The sequence below is a fragment of the Ruditapes philippinarum genome, unplaced genomic scaffold (assembly GCF_026571515.1).
Source record: "Ruditapes philippinarum isolate M1 unplaced genomic scaffold, ASM2657151v2 ctg57_1_1_1_1, whole genome shotgun sequence".
Classification (NCBI taxonomy): Eukaryota; Metazoa; Mollusca; class Bivalvia; order Venerida; family Veneridae; genus Ruditapes; species Ruditapes philippinarum.
The window spans coordinates 601,098-624,947 of record NW_026855294.1 but is presented as its reverse complement, the minus strand read 5'-3'; the positions used below and the strand labels follow the sequence as shown (position 1 = coordinate 624,947).

The window sequence follows — 23,850 nt, the reverse complement described above, 5'->3', positions numbered from 1 at the left end:
CTTTCAGATTTCCGATCTTCACTGATTATATTACAGATGAAACTGGAACTGTCTCTGTTCAGTTGGAAAATCTGTAAATTTCAGTCAAAATTTAATAAAGAAAAAAATCACAAATAAAATCCTTTGAATCAAATTAATCATTTATGAACCTAAGGACGTTTCCATTACTGTTAAGCTCTTACAGTGCTAGCAAATATACTTTCACATGTGTTTGGAAGGCAGGTCTGACTTGTTACAGATGAACTTCTTAGTGGGCAGTTCTGAATTAATAGGACAAATTTTTTTCACAAATTTTACAGGTATGGATGGTAGTAACTTTCCATGCAAAATATCTTACTTATTTCAATCTCAATATAAAGACCATTCATCATTTTAAGAGAAAATTTCAAAATGGATTCTGACTGATTAGCAAATAGTGCAGACCATGATCAGATGACACAAATTTGACGGGTGATCTTGGTCTGCACTGATCACATGGGTAGGGTAGATTCAATCGCCACAGGTGCAGGCTATACATTGAATGTATTACATCACATCCCTTGAATTAACCTTTTCCCTTATATAAGCGTGTTTCGACGGCTTTTTGCCCCCCCCCCCTTTTTGAGGCCTCAAACAGTGAAAAAATGTCCTATTTAGACCCCAAACACTGTTTTTCGTTTGAGAAATGTTGTTAAAAAAAGTGACCATTTATTCGGCGCCGTCCCCCATCCAAATAATACATCAGGGGGTTGCCAGAAGGGGGATGTGCCCCCTTCTGTTTGGGGGGTTTGAAGGGGGGCGGAGTCCCCCTCATCGCCAAGAAAATTTTGGACTTGTGAGAGGCTTAAAATGTCCCCAGGTTGATCATAAGGTAACGTGTAACCAACGCTGAAAAGCCTTTGACTCTATCTCAATCCCTTGAGAAGTTGCAGCACTTTGAAATAAAATTTGATGGAAAAAATCGAGGCAAAAAAGTGATTTTTGGCAATTTTGAGATGTCCCCTCGTTGCCATGGTAACAGGAAATTTAAGACTGAGCATGTCGTTACAAAGGCAATGGTCCAGTCAACATTTGTGCCAAGTTTGATTAGTATTGAAGCATTTGTTATAGTTTCATAGCAGTTTGAACTTGTAAGAGGAGGCTTTTCAGTGAAAATGGCCATTTTTCACAATATGCTCATGGGGGAAAGGGTTAAGTTTTCTCTCTACCTTATTTGCTTAATTGAAAAAATTACAAATTCACACATATAAGTTGTCATATTATGAAAAATCGTAAGTTTTTTTTATCGACCAACAAAAAATGAACCAATTTCTTTGATGTTAATATTAAAATATCTAATTACAGGTAATTGTTGTATCTCGGGGTGTATTCAATTTTCTTAACTTTGTGAGAAAACACCTATCCTGATAAAAATGAAGAAATTGCTGTAATGAAATGACATAAATATACCATTTATACTTTATTATTTGGTGAATAATTATGATCGTGTAAAATCTTTGTTCCCAATTTTAAATAATTTGGGATCGTTTCTCAACTTTTACCCACAATAATGTTCTTTGGATCATTATCATTTTATTTGGGTTCATTATTGTTTGATGGGTCTGTAACAGTGCCTGTTTAGTATTTATTCTGAAATAATCGCCATCGTAAAATGAACCGACATGGATGTACATGTACATATTAAATTGTCTGCACTCGTAACTTTTTATATTAATAGGAAATAGTGACTTTGCGTCTTTTTTTTTCACACATTTAGTATTAACACCTGATTAATTCACAGATGTTTTTCAATTAATATTTTACTCATTAAAGCATTCAAAATTTATGATTCGCAGATACACAGCTTCACGCCCTTGTGTATGTTAAACGATTTCTCCATAAATATACAGTTTATCTTTATTTTGCAAATGAGTTTGAACCCAGTTAATCTTTTAAACCAAAATAGTTTATAATTTCAAGTGCAGTATTATGTTTTTGTGGCATTGTAATGGTAGTTAAAATGTTTAAACAAGAAATGAGCAAAATGAAGAAGAAAAAAATGTTGAAACCAAGCTATATGTATAATTTGCTAATCTATATAAGTATGATGCAAAAGTGTTTTTTTATATAATTAAAAGGTATGTAATGATATAGCATACTAAATTAATATGTTTGAAGAATTAATACGATAATTTATTTTCTATTGAAATGTTTTCATTTTAATCATAACTTTTCCTATCAGCTTAATTTTTTTTTATTGAAAATCGTGAAAGTTGTTGTTTTTTGGGACTAATTTTTTCTTCACCAATACAGAATATCATTAAACCTCCACAGAAAATCTTTCTTAATACCAAATAAGGAATGTGTCATCAGGGTGTGATAATTATATTTTTGATTTCTAAAGAGAATTTAAAATCTGTATAATTAACTATTCTTTGCTCTTTTACGATCTTAATAGATGAAAAAAATTCAGGGTTAAACAACAAAGAAGATTGACAATTAACAGTTATTTCATTAAAAGGCGAAATCGTCTCTGCGAATAACTTTTTTTTTTCAAATCATGATACTAATAAAACTTGATTTCGAAAATAGATCACATATTTCGTTAATCATTTTTCTCGCAGGTATAAAGGGGGGGTGTGTTAAAGGGGGATAATTACAATGATAATTGTCACTGGCTCGTCATTGACGGTTTAAATGAAGCAGAAACTTGGGAAAAATCGTATTCATTAAAATGAATTAGAAATGTCATTTAAGAAAGATACACGACGAATTCCGAAGGTATTGAACGGCTGGAAGCTTATCATAATTGGCGAATTATTCATGAGTATTCAAACTATAAGTTTGAATTATAAAAATCCCGGAGTTTTGATTAAGGTAATAAAGCAGAAGCACAGCCGTTTAGTTGCTTTTATTTTCTCCAAATTGCAAAAATTTATGAGTTATGTTATTACAATAATAAAAATATAAAAAAAACGCTACTGTTTAAATTTACGAGAACAGATGTGACCCGCACTCTACCCACATATATGTATAAAAATGAAACAAATGCACGAAGTCATAAATCTGTGTTTTTAAAATGACTGACAAAAAAGGTGAAATTGATAATTGGTTAATGAATTCTGTATTTTTATAAATGAATGTTGATTTAAAGTTTACCTAATGAAACTTTTTTATAAAGATTTGAATGTTTTATTGTTCAGTTGAACAATAGGCGAGTATTACATCGAGACATTGCCGTAATGTCCAAGGGATATAAATCCTGATATAAAAGGTAAAATTAAACATACACAGGTGTTTTTTCTTCTTTTCCCTCTGCATAACAATGCTATAGAATCAGCAGTTCATTGACAATGGAACCAAGAAAAAGAAACAATGTCAAAAGAAAAATCTAGTATAATGTAATATTGGTCACGAAAGATAAAGAATTAAGATTTATTTGATTATGAGATGAAATTAACAAATTTTTTTTAACCTTTGTGTTTGGTAGATCTGTATTTCTGAGCCCTCTGAATTAAACTATGCTTGCATGACAGAAATAAAACCGGGAATAGTTTTCCAAACCTGGGGAAAATCTTAAGACCGTTTCATAGCTTAGTATTAGGAATAATGGATGAACACTGTGACTGGAATAATATTTAAACTTATTTTTTCAATATGGGTATGCTTCAACCTTAATAGAATAAATTTAATGTAAATTTTTTATTTTTACTTTTCCGACAAAAAAAAATTAATTAACCATTAATTACGACATTCTTGAATTATGAAATCCTTAATTACTGCTTTTCTTGTTTTTAGGTTAATTATAAGTGATCATGTGTATTTGTTAATTAATGTAATTAATTAAAATAATTAGCACAGGTGACATTGATTGAAAGTATGATTTGTTTTTAATCATGTTGGTTTTGTTTTTTTATTGGAGTAGTATTTCCTTTTAATGGAACTCCCCTCAGGTCCAAAAGCCAAAAAGCATAAAAATATATAATACTTATATTAATTAGGGCACGAAAAAGGAAAAATATGCAAATTATCGTCGAGAAAAATCCTGAGAATTTTATTGAAATTTTTTTTTTTCTTTTGTGATAATTAGTCAATTTGAGTTAAAAGCATTTAAACAATTTTATTTTTAGACCATTTGGCACATTAAAAATGATAATTCAAGAAAAAGGCATGAGGGAATGATCTGAAGGAAATTTTGTACACATGTTCAGACCTATAAATAAAATTGTCAACAAATGTAATAAAAATATTTATTTAGTTTTATCATGTCAAAAAATTGTTAATCCTGTCCCTTTAATAAGAACATTGTACAATTTCTTTATAACATACTTTTTTAAAATCCAAATTTCAAATTGAATTATAAGTTTTACTCATAATTAACTAATGTATATTGACTAATTGATCATTTTTGTAAAAGACAATTAGGTATTTTTTTTATAAATTCGCACTAAACCAAACTCATAAGTTTTTAATGGGTTTTTATCTACAATTATCTAATGTTTATGGATAAATTTGTTTATCATATAAAACCATGTTGTTGTTATGTTATCATATTAAAATAGTTAAATGTTTTTCCTGGCTTCTGTTTTAAAAGATAATGTTACATCTTGTTTATAAATATTCTATATCTTCGTTCTTTCAAAAAATTAAAATTTTCTGACTCTTTTTTTGGATGGGAAGAGAAGGGAGAGGATTGGGGAGATGGTGAACAGTTAATAGGATAATCTTCCTTGGGGAACAAATAAGATTGAGTTTAATGTTTGGATGGGGGTGGGGTGGGTGGACATTGTAAAATTTCTGTTGTGAATATTCTTCCTTTCACTGAAATCATTCAGCCACTAGAATTAATAGTCATATAGTCTTAATTTTATATTATTGTATGATTATATTGATCTATACATATACATGCAGGTTTTATAAATGTTCACAGCTTATTGCCAATGTCAGAATATTGCTGTTAATTGTTGCTTTTCTCTGACAAGTTTTGTAATTGTTGTTGAATTTACACCCATTTGAGCAAGTGTGATCTGGCCTTTTCATGTACATGACAAATTGTCAAAACCCAATTCCAAAGTGTAAAATAAGTGCTATACAGTCCTATTGTCCGGAGATAATTACTTCGGTCAGCTATGTATAGAAACTGACCATACCCTGTTAAACAGGCAATTACAGCTAACACTCCTAATTACATCATGTAAACTTCTAATTCAATCACACTAAAAATTATTGTTGCCATGGCAACCAAATTCCTTTCCACTAATTACCATTTGAAAATCACAGTGGTCATTTAATTGTCCAACTGTTAAAAAGTCTTGAATGGCAGAAATACGAATATAAAAAAAAAGGAACGTTGGTCACTATTAAATGATGCGTCAGGCGCATCAATGCAACCCCAGAGAGCTGGACTGTTTAATTTGTGATAAAATTTTGTTTGTTATACAAATGTAACCCAGGTAAAGGGGTATTGTTTAGTGTGAAATAACTAAGATCTCTCTACCTGTTAATTTTGGCCCCAGGGTGCTATTTTCCATTTATCTGAATTAATCTTTGTGATATCTGAGAAGAAAATTTCGGATGGTTTTGTCATTTAATTGTCTATTTTCACTTCAGTGAGGCCACTCCAAGTTTCGTATTAAAACCAACTTTTAATTATTTTATGTGTGTGACACCAGATTCACTGAGTGATTTGTGATATATGTTTTAGGGGGATTTAATTTATTATATGCAAGACAGTGTAAGTTGTTTGTATCTTTTTTTAATTTATTTAAGTACTCTAGGATTTCAGAGAAAAAGGCAGATATACTTTGACTGTACTTTAAAGTACATCTTAGCATTTTGTAAGTGTTAAACTTACTGAAAAAAAACACATTAAACGTTCATAGATTTGTACCTTTAATTGATGCTGTAGTGCATTAAAAAATGCCAACCACATAATACATGACACTGTGTGTCTTTCAAAAAGAAAGACCATGGAAAATTGTATTTTGGATTAAATATTTTCATGAAATTTAGAAATGATTAACAAATTGATTTATTAGATACCTGAAAAATTCTAACTTTGATATGAGAGATATGAGGGCAATGGTTAAGAAAAAGGCAATATTAAAGGGATATGGTCAATAGATTGGAAATGGAAAAGAATGGCAGAAACTGGCAATAAAACGACATTAATGTGTCCATTTGGTAACACAAAGTAATAATTTAGATTATGAATAAAGGATGATAGAACAAAGTTACATATCAGAATTGAGTTAATAAACAAAAGTGAATGTACCAAAATTAAGTTTGCACTTGTTTACATTAAAGGCACATTATGCGTCAAAAATGAATAATTCTTTCCTCATTTTAAAAAGGACAAACATAATTTTTAAAATATTTAAATAATGGTTTTAGAGCATGTTAAATGCTTACGAGAGAACCTGAAGAAAGTAGCGTTGAATGTGACATTATTAATTGTAAAAGTAGCAAAATGTAAACAAAGTAGCATTTTGACTTCCATACAAAATACTAAACACTATAACTGAAGGCAACATACACAAAATATGGTTCAGGTGATTGGCCATTGAGTAACCTTTTGGAAACTAACAGGACACCAAAAACAAAAGCTTTTTAGGGATACAAATTAAAGTATTTCTGGAGCATAATACAAACTTGTTAATTGGGGCCTCTGTTACCATAAGGGTTATATGACTGTTGGTTTGAATCACACATGGTCCATTTGAGGTCACACAGTCTATCTCACTTCTATAATGTTGACAATTCTACCAGCTGGTGCAATTGCCACCGGCATAGAGCAGGGTCAGCATGCATGTCCTTGCAGTTTGACCAAGCTCTTTACTGTTGGCTTTCTAGCTTGTTATTAACATCTTGATATTGTCAAAATTGATAATGGCCAGTTCTAAAAAGTAATTCAGCACATTAAGGGTTAAGATGAAAATCAGGCTGATCAGAAAGGTTCTATATAATTTGATCTCCTAAATGTCATTTTATGTTGTCTTGTACACTTGCAGAATGGGGAAGGGGGAAAAACCACTATCATATAACAATTTTTCTCAAAACCTTTCATTAATTTGAAATTAAATTTGAAATAAAGAAAATGGATGGAAATTATTGTATAATTATTTTGCAAAAACTTTCCATATGATTGCTGTAATGTTATAAAACCCCTTACCATACCATTTATAATTGATTGAATTAATAACATTAAAGAAGTTTGCTTGAAAAGACATAATTACACCAGAAAATTAACCGAGGTTCCAAGTGTAATATTAAACTTCTGCATTTTCCATTGAAACTAAGAATTATAGAATTGAATGATACTGTAACCTTAGAGATTCTTGCCTTTCTTACGGTCTGCTAATTGATTCAAGTCTTCTTAAATCATGGTAATTGAAATAATTGTAAAGAGAATCTCTTTAAAGATGATATTGAACTATCATACGTAATTTTCAGCTGTCTTTGATGTCACTTCTTAGAAATGTACTAAAGAACATTAATATTACTTGCTGTAATTGGGGTTGCTATAATAGTTGACTACATTTTCTTTTATCATCTACAGAAACAATTTTCTTGTATATATAAATTTGTAATAAGAATCTTAAAAATAGCTTTCTGTTTTAAGTTTTTAGTATTTTATATATGTTGGTACTTTGAACAGGAGATTTGACTTATATCTGTAGATTTCGTAAATAAAAATCCTAATGAGATTTGTATTTACTCCGCCCACTTAGCTCAGTAGGAAGAGGATCGGATTTGTAATGCAGGGTTCCTTGGTTCACTCTTTGGGCAAGGCAAAATTTCTTGCTTATTGATTGTTAACTTTGAGTCAGATATTATAATTTGTGCACACATTTTTGTTTTAAATGTCATCAAGAATCATTGTAAATTTTAATTGTAAGGTTATGCAAAACAATGTTGTTTTTTCTATATACAACTGAAACAGATGGAAGAAAAATTCTTACTGTATGAAAAAAATATTTTTTTTTGTTTTGTTTATTTAATGCATTATAAATATCAATTTTTGTTCTCTTTTCAGGTTTCCATAATCAAAGAATTCAGAAATGCATTATGGGTAGGGAACTCTTTTACAAGAGCATCCAGAAACAATAAGCACAGATAAAGGACTAAGGGGCCTGTAAGTATGGCCCTGGAGTCTACATGTCCATTTACTGCTGCAGACGGTTCCCTGTCCAAGGGCCGGACCCTGTTTGTAGACAACAATGATACAAGGGAACCGTTCTCTTTTCCATTCAACGCAAGTAATACACTAGCATCTGTATACAACAGTACACCTTTAAACTCAGTATTATCTGTCAACCATTCCACGCCAAAAGATACGAAAAAGATGGAGTTGAAAACACCGCTTTCTGATTTTCAAGAGGACACAAACAGTGCTAAAATTGTTAACAGAATGTCAGAGAATGGAGTTGATAGTACAGATAAAAATGACAAACAAGACGGTAGTGAGACATCCACACATTCTGAACATAACGAAAGTAGTGGTGTAAATGATAGTATTATTAAATTCCCGGATATAAGTACAAATGATCATTTGGATGAAATTGAAGATGAATTTTCTGATAATGAAGATCTGGTTGAGTGTGGTAATTGTGACAATGAATTTCAGACACTTCAAGAATACATGGACCATACATGTGCTGGCAGTAAAAGTATTGAAGGTATGGAAAGTACACGTAATGAAAGTAAAGAACTAAGTGATGTTGAAAGTTTTGACGGAAAGATTGTTTACAATCCAGATGGTTCAGCTTACATTATAGAAGGTGATTCTGACAGTGAGCTTGACTCTCTAATTGATATACCTCAAAAAGAGGGCACTATCATTGATAAGAAAGGTAAAAATGGCAGTGAGCCCTCGGTCAAAGAAATCCCTCAGATTGACAATGCATTTTTTGTCCCAAGAAATCCAAACTCTTTTTTGAGCAGTCCTTTTATGCTGCCACATAAATCTCAATCCACCCCCATCATGCATAGCTACAGAGTTTATGATCTTAGATCAGGAAAAAACAAATCTGCACTCTCAGGTGATAGTTCGGAGGATCGTATGAATTCCAGTTCGCCATCATCAACTCCAGAATCATCTACCTCAGCTAATTCTCTAACTTCACCATCATCTTCATTGACATTTAATTTGAAATCATCGCAAATTCCATCAGTTCCTATGAAACCAATTCTCATGTGCTTTATATGTAAACTTTCATTTGGATTTGCTAAGTCTTTCACTACTCATGCCACAAATGAACATTCAATGGATCTGACAGAGGAGGAAAATGAAATCATGTCTCGTAAAAATTCATCCGCCATTATTCAAGGTATTGGAAAAGGGAAAGATCCTCTCATGTCATTTTTAGAACCAATCAAATCATCCAGTGTAGACGCGGGAACAAAATCATCAACTTCGGAACTGGCAGAATCTAAAGTTGGAAAAGTGAGCTCTCTGAAAGAAACGACCAGTGTTAGTTACATTTACACAAGGCCAAAACTCTCTGATTCTTTTAATGAATCCAATGCGCAGATATCTAATCAAAAACAAAGTAAAGACTTGTCAATAAAGGATATACGTAATCAGTTAGGACATTTTGAAAAGGACAGTGCTAGTACCGCAGTGTTAAATGCTCTTTCTACAAAAACTTTAAATTATGAAAACAAAAGTGATAGAATTGAGTCTGAAAATAAAAAGATAAGAATGGATACTGAAGATTCAAACTCCAATTCTTCGAGTTTTCCGGTAAATTCAGTCCAAAGGTATATACAAGATGATTTTTCTGCCCCATCGCCAAAATCATTCTTGCCACCATTTACTTCATCTCAAAGACAGGGTTTTTATGGTGTTTGTGAGGAACACCCTAATGGACGGGCTGCTGGAGTTGAATGTCCAAGTTGCGATATGATTCTTAGCTCTTCTCAGTCGCTAGGTGGTCACATGACAATGATGCATTCACGTAACTCGTGCAAAACACTAAAATGTCCCAAGTGTAACTGGCACTACAAATATCAGGAAACACTCGAAATCCACATGAAAGAAAAACATCCAGAAGGTGACCAAAAATGTATGTACTGTTTAACAAATCAGACTCACCCCCGACTTGCCCGAGGAGAGAGTTACTCGTGTGGTTACAAACCGTATCGCTGCGAGGTTTGTAACTACTCAACTACCACAAAAGGCAATCTCAGTATTCACATGCAGTCTGACAAGCATTTGAACAATGTCCAGGATCTCGCTAACAGCGGAGGAGACTTGCAACAGTTTAACAAACACAATAATAGTAACCACGCTCCTCCCCCATTACCTCAGTCTCACACACCCTCGCATACGTCACAGGCTCATGCTCCAATAAAAACACCTCCCCATCAACAGCTGATGCAGCAGCAACAACAGCAGCATCAACAACAGCAACAACAACAACAACAAAGTCAACAACATCCAGGCACTTCACATGATAGCATTAAGAAAGCAAAGCCTAAACCGACATGGCGATGTGACGTTTGCAATTATGAAACAAATGTTGCACGAAATCTACGCATTCATATGACTAGTGAGAAACACACGCATAATATGATGGTACTACAGCAAAACATGAAACATATGCAGAGAGATATGCAAATTCATCAGATGAATCAATTAGTAATGCTACAACAGGACCCATCTTTCTTGGGTCTGACAGGTCCAATTCCAGGCGGAATAACGTTTCCTTATGACGGTTCTTTAATGATGGGAGGTCTTCCCGCAGGGTTTGGAGGTGACGCACCAGTTGACCTTAGTAAGGAAAATGGGATAGGTCCAGGACAGCCAGGATTTGGAAGTGACAGTCTGGATGTAAATAGACTGTTCCAGTGCTGCGTCTGCAATATATTTGGAACAGATTCATTAGAATCCCTACACCAGCATCTTCAGATGGATCGCACCAAACAACATGAAAATGACAATATTTCTGTATCTGGTGGGACGTACATGTGTAATCTATGCCAGTATAAAACAACACTAAAGGCGAACTTCCAGCTTCACTGTAAAACAGACAAACATATACAACGGCTACAGCTAGTCAATCACATAAAAGAAGGCGGGGCTAACAATGAATGGCGTCTGAAATATCTAAATGTGAGCAATCCTGTGCAAGTCCGTTGTAACGCATGTGACTATTACACAAATAGCATACACAAACTTCAAATCCATACAGGAAATCCACGTCATGAGGCCAGCGCTCAGTTATTTTGCCATCTGCAACAGCAGGAGAACATGCTTTCAAAGCCCGACAAATATTATCACTGTGCTTTGTGCAAGTTCAACGCCCGATCGAAACTCGGACTGATGCAGCACGTACATTCTGTGCAACACTTACACAGTGAAAGTATGAAGCAGATTGAGATGAAAGAAACTGGACAGTTAGAAATAGATATTGGTGACATCTTCATGGTGAAAGAAACAGAGGACAAAGCTTCCGTGAAGTTTGATGACGAATCTTCGATGACCTCAAGTAAGTTTTTATATCGTTTTTTGATGTCAGCATGACAAAATAGTTATGTGTTTACTTGACTTATTATGTGATTTTTTCCTTTTTTGTTTTGGTTAGATTTTAAGTCACTCTGACAAGGTTGGGAAATTGACAAGGTCGGAGGAAGATCTCATGTGCGCTTGTGCCTTAGCATGTACCGGAAAAGAACTATCGACCTTCTGTAAGCCTCCTGGATAGTACTTGATATATTATTTGTTATTTTAAGTTCAATGCAACTTAGTCATATTAATTTAACGGAAATGGTACAACAAAATGTTATTATTGACAATGTATATTGATATATTGTTTGTTTGGGAGTTATTTTAAGAGAAATGTCTCGGTCAGAAAAATCAAAAGTCATTATGAAGAGAATGTTATCATAAAAAAGCAACAAATTGGCTTATGTATCAAATTTAATTTGTTAACTTTATGTATGATAAAAAGAATAATCTATGCAATATAGAAAACATTAGGGCCATATGTTATATGTATATGTTTACAACAAAATTTTTTATAAAACAAAAAGACTTCCTTTAAGTATGTTCCTAATACATTTGTATTTTATTTCATTCTAACCAGAATTTGTAAAATGAACTTGCCCGGAATCTTAATTTTGAACAGTTTATTGATCTCAATATCAAAATGTTAATATAGAGTAGGGGAGGCAATATTAATCAGATCAGAGGTACGGGCTGGATTTGGCTCAGTACCGGTGGCATAGACAAGTCAGTATCACTGCAAATATTTAACTCTTCATTTTTTTTTCATGCGATTTTTATGCTATTTTTATATCCGTATTGTTTGCAAATTTACATTTTTAGCATATTATACATGTTTATCTAAAACAAAGATTTCAGAATAATATTCTTTCTGCTGTTAAAAGTACCCAAAAACTCACTTTAATAAAATATGCATAATATTGAAATTTACAAATGCACATTTTCACAGCTGTGCCAGCATCCGACTTTTAAGCTGTTAAAGTGATAAAATAATTTCAACGAATAATGAAAAGAAATGTGCATTTATATAGGAAAAAAACTATTTTAATTTGTATCGAATAGTTGAATACCATTAAGAAATGGGAAAGAGCAGCTATTGTGTTGGTTTCTTTGTGCGGGGAGTTCATGACTTCTGGATGTAATAAACATTAGACAAGGTAAAAATGGGCCGATAAAAAGATATCATTACACCTATGCTCTTACTGATAATGATTTTGACCCGAAGGTAAAAATTTATTCTTGATGATCGAAATTAACCAGTTATAAAATCACAACATCTTTGTTTTTATAAATATATTCCAGTTTTGAGTATTTTGTATCTGCTCGAAGGGATGGTCGATCATTTGAATATATTAGTTGTTTAAATTTCCATACTAATTTTAAGGGTAAAATTGCTAATGAGACTAAAAAGGTAAATGCGTAAATACATGTATATGGGATTATGGTGAGATTCAGAAAGCAAAAATAAAGTTTCAGCCAGTTAGGTTTGTTGTTTTTAAAATGTCCATAAATAAGAATATTGGTTTAATTAAAAAGTAAAAAAAGAAACAACATTTATTACATGTATATAGATGCATGCCATTAGTTGTCCATAAATAGTAAAAAATAGAAAATATTAATTGGTGCAATTACTTTATTATGTTTTATGATGTCAATAAAGAAGAAAAAGAGAGTTTTTCCTTAAGGTCAAATCTTTAAGGATTAATTATAAAGTTATATACAAATTTTTCTGTACAGATATTTGCGTTGTTCTTTTCATTTTACTTTTAATTGAATTTTTTGTTTGTAAAAGGATATTTTCTAAAACGTTATAGTTTTTTATTTCACATTATCTTATTATAGTTTTTTATTTCACATTATCTTATTATTTAAAACGGTTCTTGTTTATGAAAGATATTATCTGTAGACATACTATTTTAGCTTATCTTTGGTCAAATTCTTGGCATTTCTTTTCCTTTTTCTTTGGTTTTTTTTGTCAAAGGGGAGTAACTCAATTTCATAATTGTCAACATGCTCTTAAGAGTTATCTAAATGAACAAAAACTTACCCTTACTGTTGCTATTGTCTAGACACTAGGAAAATGGTTCTAATCAATTAAACAAGTTTTTTTTACATGCACTTTTTTCATTTTTTTAGATATATATATTTTTTAGGTTTTTGTTTTAATTTTTGAGAAAAATAAAGTATTACATTTGTTATCTTTATAGTCCCAATCATAAAGCCTCCGTAAATCTTTCCCCATCGAAATTACTTTATAGATTAATGCAAACATAAGAAAAAGATTTCTATCATATATCTATAACAGTTTAAATATCACCCATTTGTATGTTTCTTACTGTACTGAATATTTTGGTTGCCATGGCAACTAGACAATAGCGGAGGAAAACTTATGTAACAAGTGGACCCGGAGCTCTGATATTACTTACTATAAGAATTGCTGTGTATTTTAATGGCTTTTTGAAGTAAATGTAATTTTGATGTATTGCTGTTTTATATGCAAAAACTTAGAAATATAGGTTTTTGGTGTTAAGACGAATGACAGAAGAGGCCATGGTGCCATCGTAATTTGATTGTTTTCTGAACATGTTGCAATAAAGACGTGTCGTTTTAAGTTCAGTAAGTATACGAGAAAATGGGATTATCTGTTTTTGCAGATATATTGATTTTCAAGTCGTTCCCCGTCTTTGAGTTTGGCTATTGTCATTTAGGAACGCGGAATTTGATTAATTGGAACATACATGTTATATTCTTGAGATGATATTCTCGAGGCAAAACTGATGTAATTGCATCGAAAGGGGGGCGCGCGGAGATGAATCATAGTTAATGAATTATTTTGTCTCTAAACTCATCCGTGTCACTTATTGCCGAAACCTAATAAATTTGAAGACATAGACTGAAAATAAATGAAAAATGAATATAAATTGTCTGGAAAAAGGGAGCGTTTGACATGCTCTTATATATTAATGTTTTGCAGAACTTTGTTGGATTCTGTCATTAATTATTTTTTCATCTATATTTTCGAAAAATTTAAAAAAAACAACGCAGCAATAAGTCAATCCGTCATTGTCTAAAGATATAGTTTGTGATGCAGGAAAATGTACAAAATATGAGCGTATTTGATATGTTTTCTAAGTGAAGAAGTCAATTGTTTTTTGTTTTCATTTCTAAAGTTCCAAGATTATTTTCTATGTTTTAGTTCAAGATTCAAGTTAAGCATGTTTCATTTTTCGAAATTTATGTTTGCAGAATAACATAAATGTGTCATGTTCAAAATTAAATTTCATCAACTTATTTCTATATTAAAGCGCAAGATTCAAAATAATTAGAGTTTCTTTTTTTACAATCAGCATAGGGTAATTATGTACAACAGCGTACAAGAGCAGTGATGAACTTACACAATTTTTAAGCACAGACTGCGACTTGTTAAAATTCACATCGAAATTACGCTGTTTAAATACAAACTTTTGTTTTTTAAAGATTAGAAACTCAAGGTTTTAGATAAATTACTGAAGTTTGAGAGATTAAGAATTTCGGTACTTTAGTATTATTGAAGAGCGTTTATTTTAAAACATAATGTAAATCTGTCTGGGAATTACATCAAGACATTTTTATTACCTCCCTTTTTTTGCAAAGGTATTATGAGACATGAAACACTTGCGGTACATAGAAAATATATCATAATGCATTGCATAGCAAACTTTGCTCTGAAGGAACTTTGAAAGTTGCCTTGCATTGAACTTATATTCATTATTACTGTAATGTACATTTTCAATGCAGTTTTTGTTTTTAAACACGTTGAATTATGTATGATGCATTAAACTTTGGAAGAATCATAATACTTAATTTACTTTGTAGTCTAAAAAAAAACTCTTTAAAGTAATATATACTCTTTAGTGAGATTCCAGCTTTTCATGTGGAGGGAGACCTTGGGTGCTCCTATGTGAATTATCTCAGTTTGAGTGGAACAACTGAGACTTTCTGAAAGCTGGCTCAATAGCTAATGCCCCGACGGGATTCGAACCCATGTTGTAAAGAAGCAGGTAAACTGCAAGACATTAAATTATCAACCACTGATGCCCCAAATTAAGCATTTCTGAGACCATTCATTATAACTAGTTCATCTATGCAGTTAGTCTTTATCTCTTCTAATTATTTACTAACTTATAATTATTGTATTCTATACATTACTATTGTGCCTTTGAAAAGTTTATTAGTATACATCACTTATATAAGAGATAATTTGATTGGTATACATGTACATACTTTTTCTAAATTACACGATAGACTCGATCTTCGTTAATTGAACATTTAAGGAAAAGAAGAAGAAAAAAATCGTGAAATAAAGAGAGCTCTGCACGGAAATCAAATTTAGGGATTTACTTGAAATTAGAAGCAAAGATCCCTGGGAAAAAAAAAGAATAATAAGAATATTAACATGTAAATGAGATTGATAATGCATTGTGGGATATGGAAAAAAAAAAGCTCCATTGTCTACTGTTGAATCGATATCATCAAAATTCCCTGCTTAATTGCACTGTGTGTGCCTTGGAGAAAACAATTAGACAGTTAGGGATTAGATGATACACCACGTTCTGACAGCGATGTCTGACGTTCTGTTGCCGCTTTTTAAAAACGTTGACAGCATGTCGACATAAAGATGTTTCTTTAATTGGAGCACCTTATAAGTCGGCAGCACTTTCCTAATTTTTTTTTTTTAAATTACTTTAATATATTATATAACATTGATTTTGCATGCTTTTCTAAAAAGAAAATCTTCCGAAATTGTGTTGCTTTAATGAAGTAATTTACTTTTGTCTCCATTTGCAAGTTTTGAGTCTGTTAGAAAAGGAACTTGCATACATAGTTCTATATTAAGCTTGAAAAAAAACACAATTGTATTGAAAGGAACTTCAGAATTTAGTTGCATAAAGTCGAAACGGTTTCATTGTGAAATTTAATTTTATCATTCTTTGTTGTTTCTTTGTAACCTTAATTAATATGAAACTTAATTGAAAGATGCTAAATGGGCAAGCTGTCAATCCCTCAATCAGCCTTGATCATGAGGGCAATAGAAGAAGAAAAGATTGACTTATGATACATTGTTAAGCTTGAAAGTTGGTGGGGTAAGGGGTACATTGCAATCTTGTAGGAAAAAAAGGGTAGAATTTGCAATAAAACAAAATACAAGAACTGATATAAAAGTACTTGTCCTTGATTTTAGTTAACATAAATTTGTTAAAAATTGAATGAAAATGGATAATCAAAAGAAACAAGAGGGTGTTGAATTATATTAACAATGTTGTTGAGGTTCTTATATTGAGAAATTAGTCTTTGGGGCAATTAACGTGACTGGTAGTCATTGTGTTGGTTTTACTTCCTGACTATTTGAAATGAATGAAATTATTAGCTATAGAAGATATATGTTAAATTAAATAATACAGAAAAAACTGTTATGTTGAGAAAAGTCGTGATAATGAAGACAATAACAATAAACAGTAAATTGTCGACCAATGTTTCTTTTTCGTAATTAAGATATTCTTATTTCACCACGATCTCATTAAATTGACACTTGTTGAATCCATAATAAAAAAAAAACAAAAGGAAAAGATCGGGACTAGTGAATTTTTCATGTTATTGTAATGATTATCAAATTTCTAAATATAGACTAATGAACAAAAACCTAGCTGGCGTTTCAATGATTAATTCTTTTTTTAGTGTACTTAATATTGTAAAGTTGTTCCGAAAGGGTAATGGAATTGATTAAATAGCAGAAAACAAGCAAAGTTTTGTGTTTATTTTAAAACGGACAAAGAATTTTTTCTTCAAATCGTATGATATATACGTTCAACAATTGATGTTTACATTTTAATGTCCCTTTTGTCTGTGTGGATATAAAAGAAAAAATAATACAAAGGACATAATCACAAGTTCCCAGGGTAGAAAAGAAAATATTCTATTAAGTCATAATTGCCCACCGTACGATTAATTTATTTTATTCATTTAAATAAAAAGAAAAAGCTTTATTTGTGAAGTTTCAATATGTTTTGTTACATTTTTCTATTAACAACTTTTCTTAAGTGTTGGCCTACATTGGAAAAGGATCTGTAATGTCTTAGTTTAAACATCCACTTTGAACAATGCCATATTTTTTCACCATAAATGACTGATTGAAATTATGTTTGATTACCCGAGCCTGTGGATATTTATTTAGCGCCATATTTGTTCAACATTGTATTAAATTGTTCCTAAACAAACATGCATGTTTTGATCCAGAGAGAGACTTTTTGTACTAACTTCTCATCTGTTTAATGAGTTGGTTCTGAATGTTAAAAAAAAATTACTTAAAACAAAATCTGTTTTCTCCTCCTTCAAGAAAGTTTTCAAGATTTTCGCCTTTTTTTTAGCAGATTTTTGTCATGTTCAAGTGCAGGATTGTGTTTGGTTTTATTGTTTTAAAACAGTTTTTTTTAAGGGTTTAATACACAGATATGCAACAAATAAAAACATTATTTGGGGCTTTATTTGCAAATTTAAAGCATAAGCAAAGTTTTATCCAATCAAAAATAAGATTGAGAAGATTATCTTTCCACCCTTTCTGATTGAAGAGTATTCATGTGACCCTACTGCACTGTGACACTGTATCTTGAAGTCCCTTTGCAAGTTTAAAGATACCTCCTTTATTGATAGTATGTAAAAATTATGAACAAAGTTAACAGAATTAAAAGAACCCAACATGCAGAAAACAAAAAGGAGATGATTTCAATTTGACAGAAGTATTCTTGCGCTGATGAAATATTAGGTAATTTTTGTGCAGACAAAATGGCAGCTCAATGGACATTTGATGATGATTTGCCAATAATTTACAACAAGCATAAATTGGAGAAGCTGAATCATGTAGGTGTTACGTTCTTATACAATGTTTTTTCCAAATTTCAATTGAATCGTTACTTTTTTTTGTTCCGCTTCAAGTCACGGAAACCATGTTCATGCCAGATATAATTGCATTAATTCTTTCCGATGCCTACAGTTTAAGCCGTATATAGACTTACTTCTTTGAATGCTGCGAGAACCTTAATGCAGGCATATCACTCCTAAATCTCAACTGCCTCAGCTTCTGTCTACAGTATTTAAAGTATATTCTCAGAATTCCATGAAAAAAAAATCCACAGCGGCATATCTGTTGGCAGGGAAATCCTGTGGCATTTATTTGGCGGAAAAAGTAACAAAAAGTATGACAATAATTAGTAAAGAGGGTTATAATTTAGATGTGTGTGTTTTTTTCTCAATTTCGCATCGCTTAATTGACATACCAGTCATATATTTGTGTGCTTTACAGTTAATGAACATGCAAATCTAGGATAATTTCGATGTATCCGTACTCTAGCCTCTATTCATTCGCAACATCCTGCCTCTTGTTTATGTCAAATAAAACCTGTTTGTTACCGTGTCTAATTTCCTTAAAAGTCATTAAACCTCATCAAAATTCTGTGTGATAAATTGGACTAAAATTTTTTTTCGACAATTTTACCCATTAAGAGGGTTATCCGATTTAAAAAGAGAATATGTTGCTATGGACGACGCACTGCGATTTTGTCTAACTTTCTACCTTTTAATGGCCTCTGATAAACTCGGGCTTTATCTTTTCATATTATAATCCTAATTGTAAAAAGGTGATCGCATATTTTATTCGCTGATTGTAATGAATAGATGCTTTCCAGTCATGTGGTCTAATTTCTAAAGTTTCTAAAGTTTTTTCACTCCGTCTTTCATGGTTGTATACAATTTATTCATTACTGAAGTAAAAGATCTACGAGTGATGTACATTTTGTATTATAAATTCGTAGCATAGCCATTAATGAATATCTAATATTGGAATTTAAAGGCCCTCTCTAAACAAGAGAGAACCATTTTCTTATTGAAACTATATACCCCTTAGTGACCTCGGGATTAAAAATTGACAATAGACGATTTGGAAAAGCACGCTTAATTTCTATTGGTCTTTGATGTCAGGTTGATTGTCATTTCGCTGGTAGGAAATTAAAATAAGAAAGTGGCGAAAATTTGTAATGATTAGACGTGTATAGAGATGAAGGAACAGAATGGCGGAGGTTTTAAGACTGAATAAACTTGTATCAGGTAAGCTTTTATTTATCTTCGGTACAGAATAAAATTTTTACGTTTATTTTTCATCGAAAATTGGATAGAGGGAGAAGAAGAGTTGTATTATTTTTGGGTTATTTTTAGAAATATCGGTCTTACACTGGTCAGCTGGATATAGAAGAAAAGATGGTGATAAGCTATTTTTAGATAATGTCGGTGAAAAAATGGCTGGATTGATACGATAGCCTTGTGATTTTACTATCGGTCTGGATTTTCATGTGTTCCGCATTGTATTGAGAATTGATCTACATTATAATATCTCGGTATGGTCACACATTGGATAGATAGTGACGTCTTTATTGTACGGTCATAGATTTTATTGATGTTGTATCATGGAAATACATAAATGGAAGCGCAATGTAATAGAAGGGTATGTAAGTATTACAGTTATTCTTGTTTTCATTGACTGCTTCTTATGTAATGGTGTCTTACAAATATCTATGTCTACTCTGGTCTTGGTCAATTTTTGTGTCATCATTATTGGTCAGTCTGGGTCACATGATTTTTTGATTTTTTTTACGTCTGCTTTAGGGACAGAAATTATATTTTGTATTTTTCATATTTACATTTTCATTATATTGTTGTTGGTTAGATAATTGTGTGTTTTTTTGGGGGCACACAAATTGTTTCCTCAATTTTGACTGACAATTGTTATATGTTAGAAAGTTCTAACATTTTGAATTTTTAATATTTCTGATTTGAAGCTTTGAAACATATAAAACTGTTATTGAACTGGTGTGTTGTTGTTAAACTGCTGCTGTTCTGGTTGATACTTTAGACTATATATGACTTTTTCTTATAATTTGGTCATTTAATTTCTCTTCTTAACTCATTAATATTGATTGTTGATTTCTTTGGTTTAATATTAATGATGAGATGACTCTGCCCCATGACACTTACCCTGATTAAAATGGAGAGAGAGAGTGTAGCCACCAGTGTGGAGCCAAGCACTTCCTTGTTGTCTGAACAGACTTTACACTGTTAGTGGAATAACTTAAAAATGTCATCTTGATATCCCTATAATTTATAATAGACAGTCCCAAAAATGGAAGCTGGGCAAGTCCATTTAAGAAATTCAGCAGGTTATGGGTTGAAATAAGAATGCCGTCTGCTTGTCATTGTATAAACATGATTACAAGTCTTCAAAATGACCTTTTACTTTTAATTAATCTTCATAATTTGAGATAAAGTAAAAGCTGTCCGCCGCGACATAGGTGATTGTATACATGTACATCATAGCTCGGCAATGATGTATGATAAAACAATGAACGACCTTCGTGATAAATTAATTAATTTTGATGAACTATGGTTATCTAACTATTACATTTGTCTAAGTGTAGACCAGTTTATTTGCACATATCTAATGTCAAATAGGGGTCAAAAAATCATTTTTATCAAAAAGTGTAGAGTAAGAAGACATCAGTGGGATATCATGAGCATTGTTCAGGTAGTTTTCTTATTGATTCCAATTCGATGAAGTTAAACTATAACATGTGAATTTTTGTTACTTTTAATTTTCAAATTTTTATTTGTCATACTTTTCTTCATTTGAACAGCAGACAGTTTTCAAGACTGTTCTTTAGACAGTTTTTAATTTTGTGATTTATGCTTCATTTCCACCCCTTTCTATGCTGAAATGGATTTGTTCTGCATTTAATTTGGAACCATCCAATTAATTTTTAAGGGGTTTCAGCATCAAAATATGTTAATTTGGCAGACGCCAGTATAGAGCCTGGTCAGACTGCACAGATATGCTGGCGGACCTGCCTTGGTACTGGTAGCATAGGCATAAATCAAATTCCTTATGCTCATATAAAAAAGGAATAAGCATTTCATGTACAAAATATTTATAATTACTACCAAATGAATTTTACAGATCTTCAGAGTTATGTCAAACCATGTAGAACAATGTCCAGCACTCGATCTTCTTTGTAGGAACTTCTTGTGGCAGTTAAACTAATGTGTTTAAATAGAGCTTTTTTGCCTTGTGTGACATTGTCAAACATTTTTTCTAGTTTCCATGTTTTCTGACAATGTCAGATACAATTATACTTTTGTGACATTGCCAGACATGTTTGTCACACTTTTAAACTCTTTTTTGTGAGATTGCCAAATGTGTTTGTCACACTTTCTCTTTGTTTTTGCCAGACTTTGCCATTTGTGAAATAAATCTGATTGATTGGTATTTATTGTCAGTCTCTTGTGACCAATGTCAGACATTATTGTTTTAATACACTTCTGTTTGCCTTTTGTATGACATGAAGCATCAACACAAAGGCCTCTTGTTTTTTGTTTTCTTTTTTTGGCAATGTCATACAATGTTAATGTCATAACTAGTATTTCAACAACTTGATCTGGTATTCTTTAAATAAAGATGGGATTTCTTTTTGTTAATGTTTTTGAGAATGTTGAGGAAAGTAATAAGTAAATAACTTGAAAATTCAGATGCATAAAATTCTTCCTTAATGTTTTATTTCACAGTGATTTTTCATATATAATTTCACTATTTATTTGTAACTTGATATTACAGGAGTGTTAAATTATGTTGAAGTTATGTGTTTTTCTCTCGGTGGATCATTAATTCATGAATTTTAAGGGTATATGCTTGAATAATGCAAATTATATGAAAGTAATAAATTAACATTTTGTATCTCCTCGCCTCATTATGAACAGAAATTACAATGCAAAATGCCATTAGTAATTTGTATGATAACTTGTATATTTATCTCATTTCCCATCTTGGTTTAAATGGGTCATTAATTTAGAAAATAAAAATTAATTGTTCTAAACTCATCTCGATTCATTAACTTGAACAAGTTCACCTTAAGGTTTGTGGGCAATGTATACTTGATTGATCATTTCTTTTTTACGTTTTTAATTACAATATTTTATACTTTTTTCTCCTATCTTGATTGTTTTTTGTTTTTTTCAATTTCTAAATGAATGTTATTGTATTAATTGTAAGACTGTTGAAATCCACTCCTTCTTGTTACTGTCATTCCTTTACATTGATTAAAAAAAACAAAAGTATAATGATGATAACAGTTATGATGATGATGATGATGATGATGATGATAGTCATCATGATGATGATGGTGATGATGATGATTATAGTGATAATGATGATGATTGTAGTGATGATAATGATGGTAATGGTAGTGATTATAATATTAGGATGATGATAATGATGATGATAAACATAGTGGTGATAATGATAATGGTGATTGTGATGATAATAACAATGATGATGATGATGATAATTTAGATGATGATAACAATGACAATTATGATGATAACAATGACAATACATTTATGATGATAACAATTATGATGATAACAATAATCATGCATAAGCAAAAACACTATTAGAAGGGGCATTTTATATACAGGAATGAAACTAATGCATTCCACATTAGTAATTATTGTACATATTTCTGCACTTGAGAAGAAAGTTTGAATCCAAAAAAATGTATGTATCTTTCATATATCATGTTCTGTACTTAAAGTATAGTTTTATATTAAAAACTATCTCATATTTCCAATTTATGTTTCATTTAAAATGGTAATGTTTCGGCAAAATAATAAAAACATTTGATGCGAGACTATCATGGTGTATTTATTTTCGTTAAATTATAATTTGCCGGGTTCTGATAATTATTGATAATTTAGACAACTTAAAACATTTTGAATCGGGTTCATCACTATTAAAATATTTCAGAGTGTCGCTCACATATTTTTTTATTTTACTTTTTAATGTAATATATTTTTTTTATGTAATTATGACATAAGATAGAGTTTAATACAGATGGGTGTATTTTAAATCATGTGGTTTGGTATTGTAAACAGTAATGGAGATCCCGCTATTGGTGTGTATTTTGTAGTTTATAAATTACGAGAGCTTGATGTGAAACAGTCGTATCTCTTTCTTTTATATCATATGACTTACAACCATATTGCACCACCTTGCTTAATGTACTAGTAAAAATGTATGGTTTTTAGGGAAATTCATAACACCCAACAAAAATAAATAAAACAAAAAGTTCATGAAACCATGAACATTTCCTAGAAATTTATATGAACTATTCATAAACAATCTTAAGTATTTCTTGTAACAGATTCATGAACTGGTTAAAAGGGATTTGGTCCTTAATTATTGTTCTTCAACTAATGTCTAACATCTGCTTCACTTTTGAAATAACTTTTCTCGGAAATGTTCATGGTAT

At 31.4% G+C, this 23,850-nt stretch overlaps 1 protein-coding gene across 7 annotated transcripts in view; it reads left to right on the top strand.

The window, feature by feature from the left end:
- LOC132742812 (zinc finger homeobox protein 4-like) overlaps window positions 1-23,850 on the top strand; it is a 145,966-nt gene that overhangs the window by 72,725 nt on the left and 49,391 nt on the right. For all 7 annotated transcript variants that reach the window (XM_060731302.1, XM_060731295.1, XM_060731296.1 and 4 more), the window contains one exon: window positions 7,994-11,450. In XM_060731302.1, coding sequence (XP_060587285.1) covers window positions 8,099-11,450 — 3,352 coding nt within the window. In that variant the 5' untranslated portion in view covers window positions 7,994-8,098. The remainder of the gene's footprint in view (window positions 1-7,993; window positions 11,451-23,850) is intronic.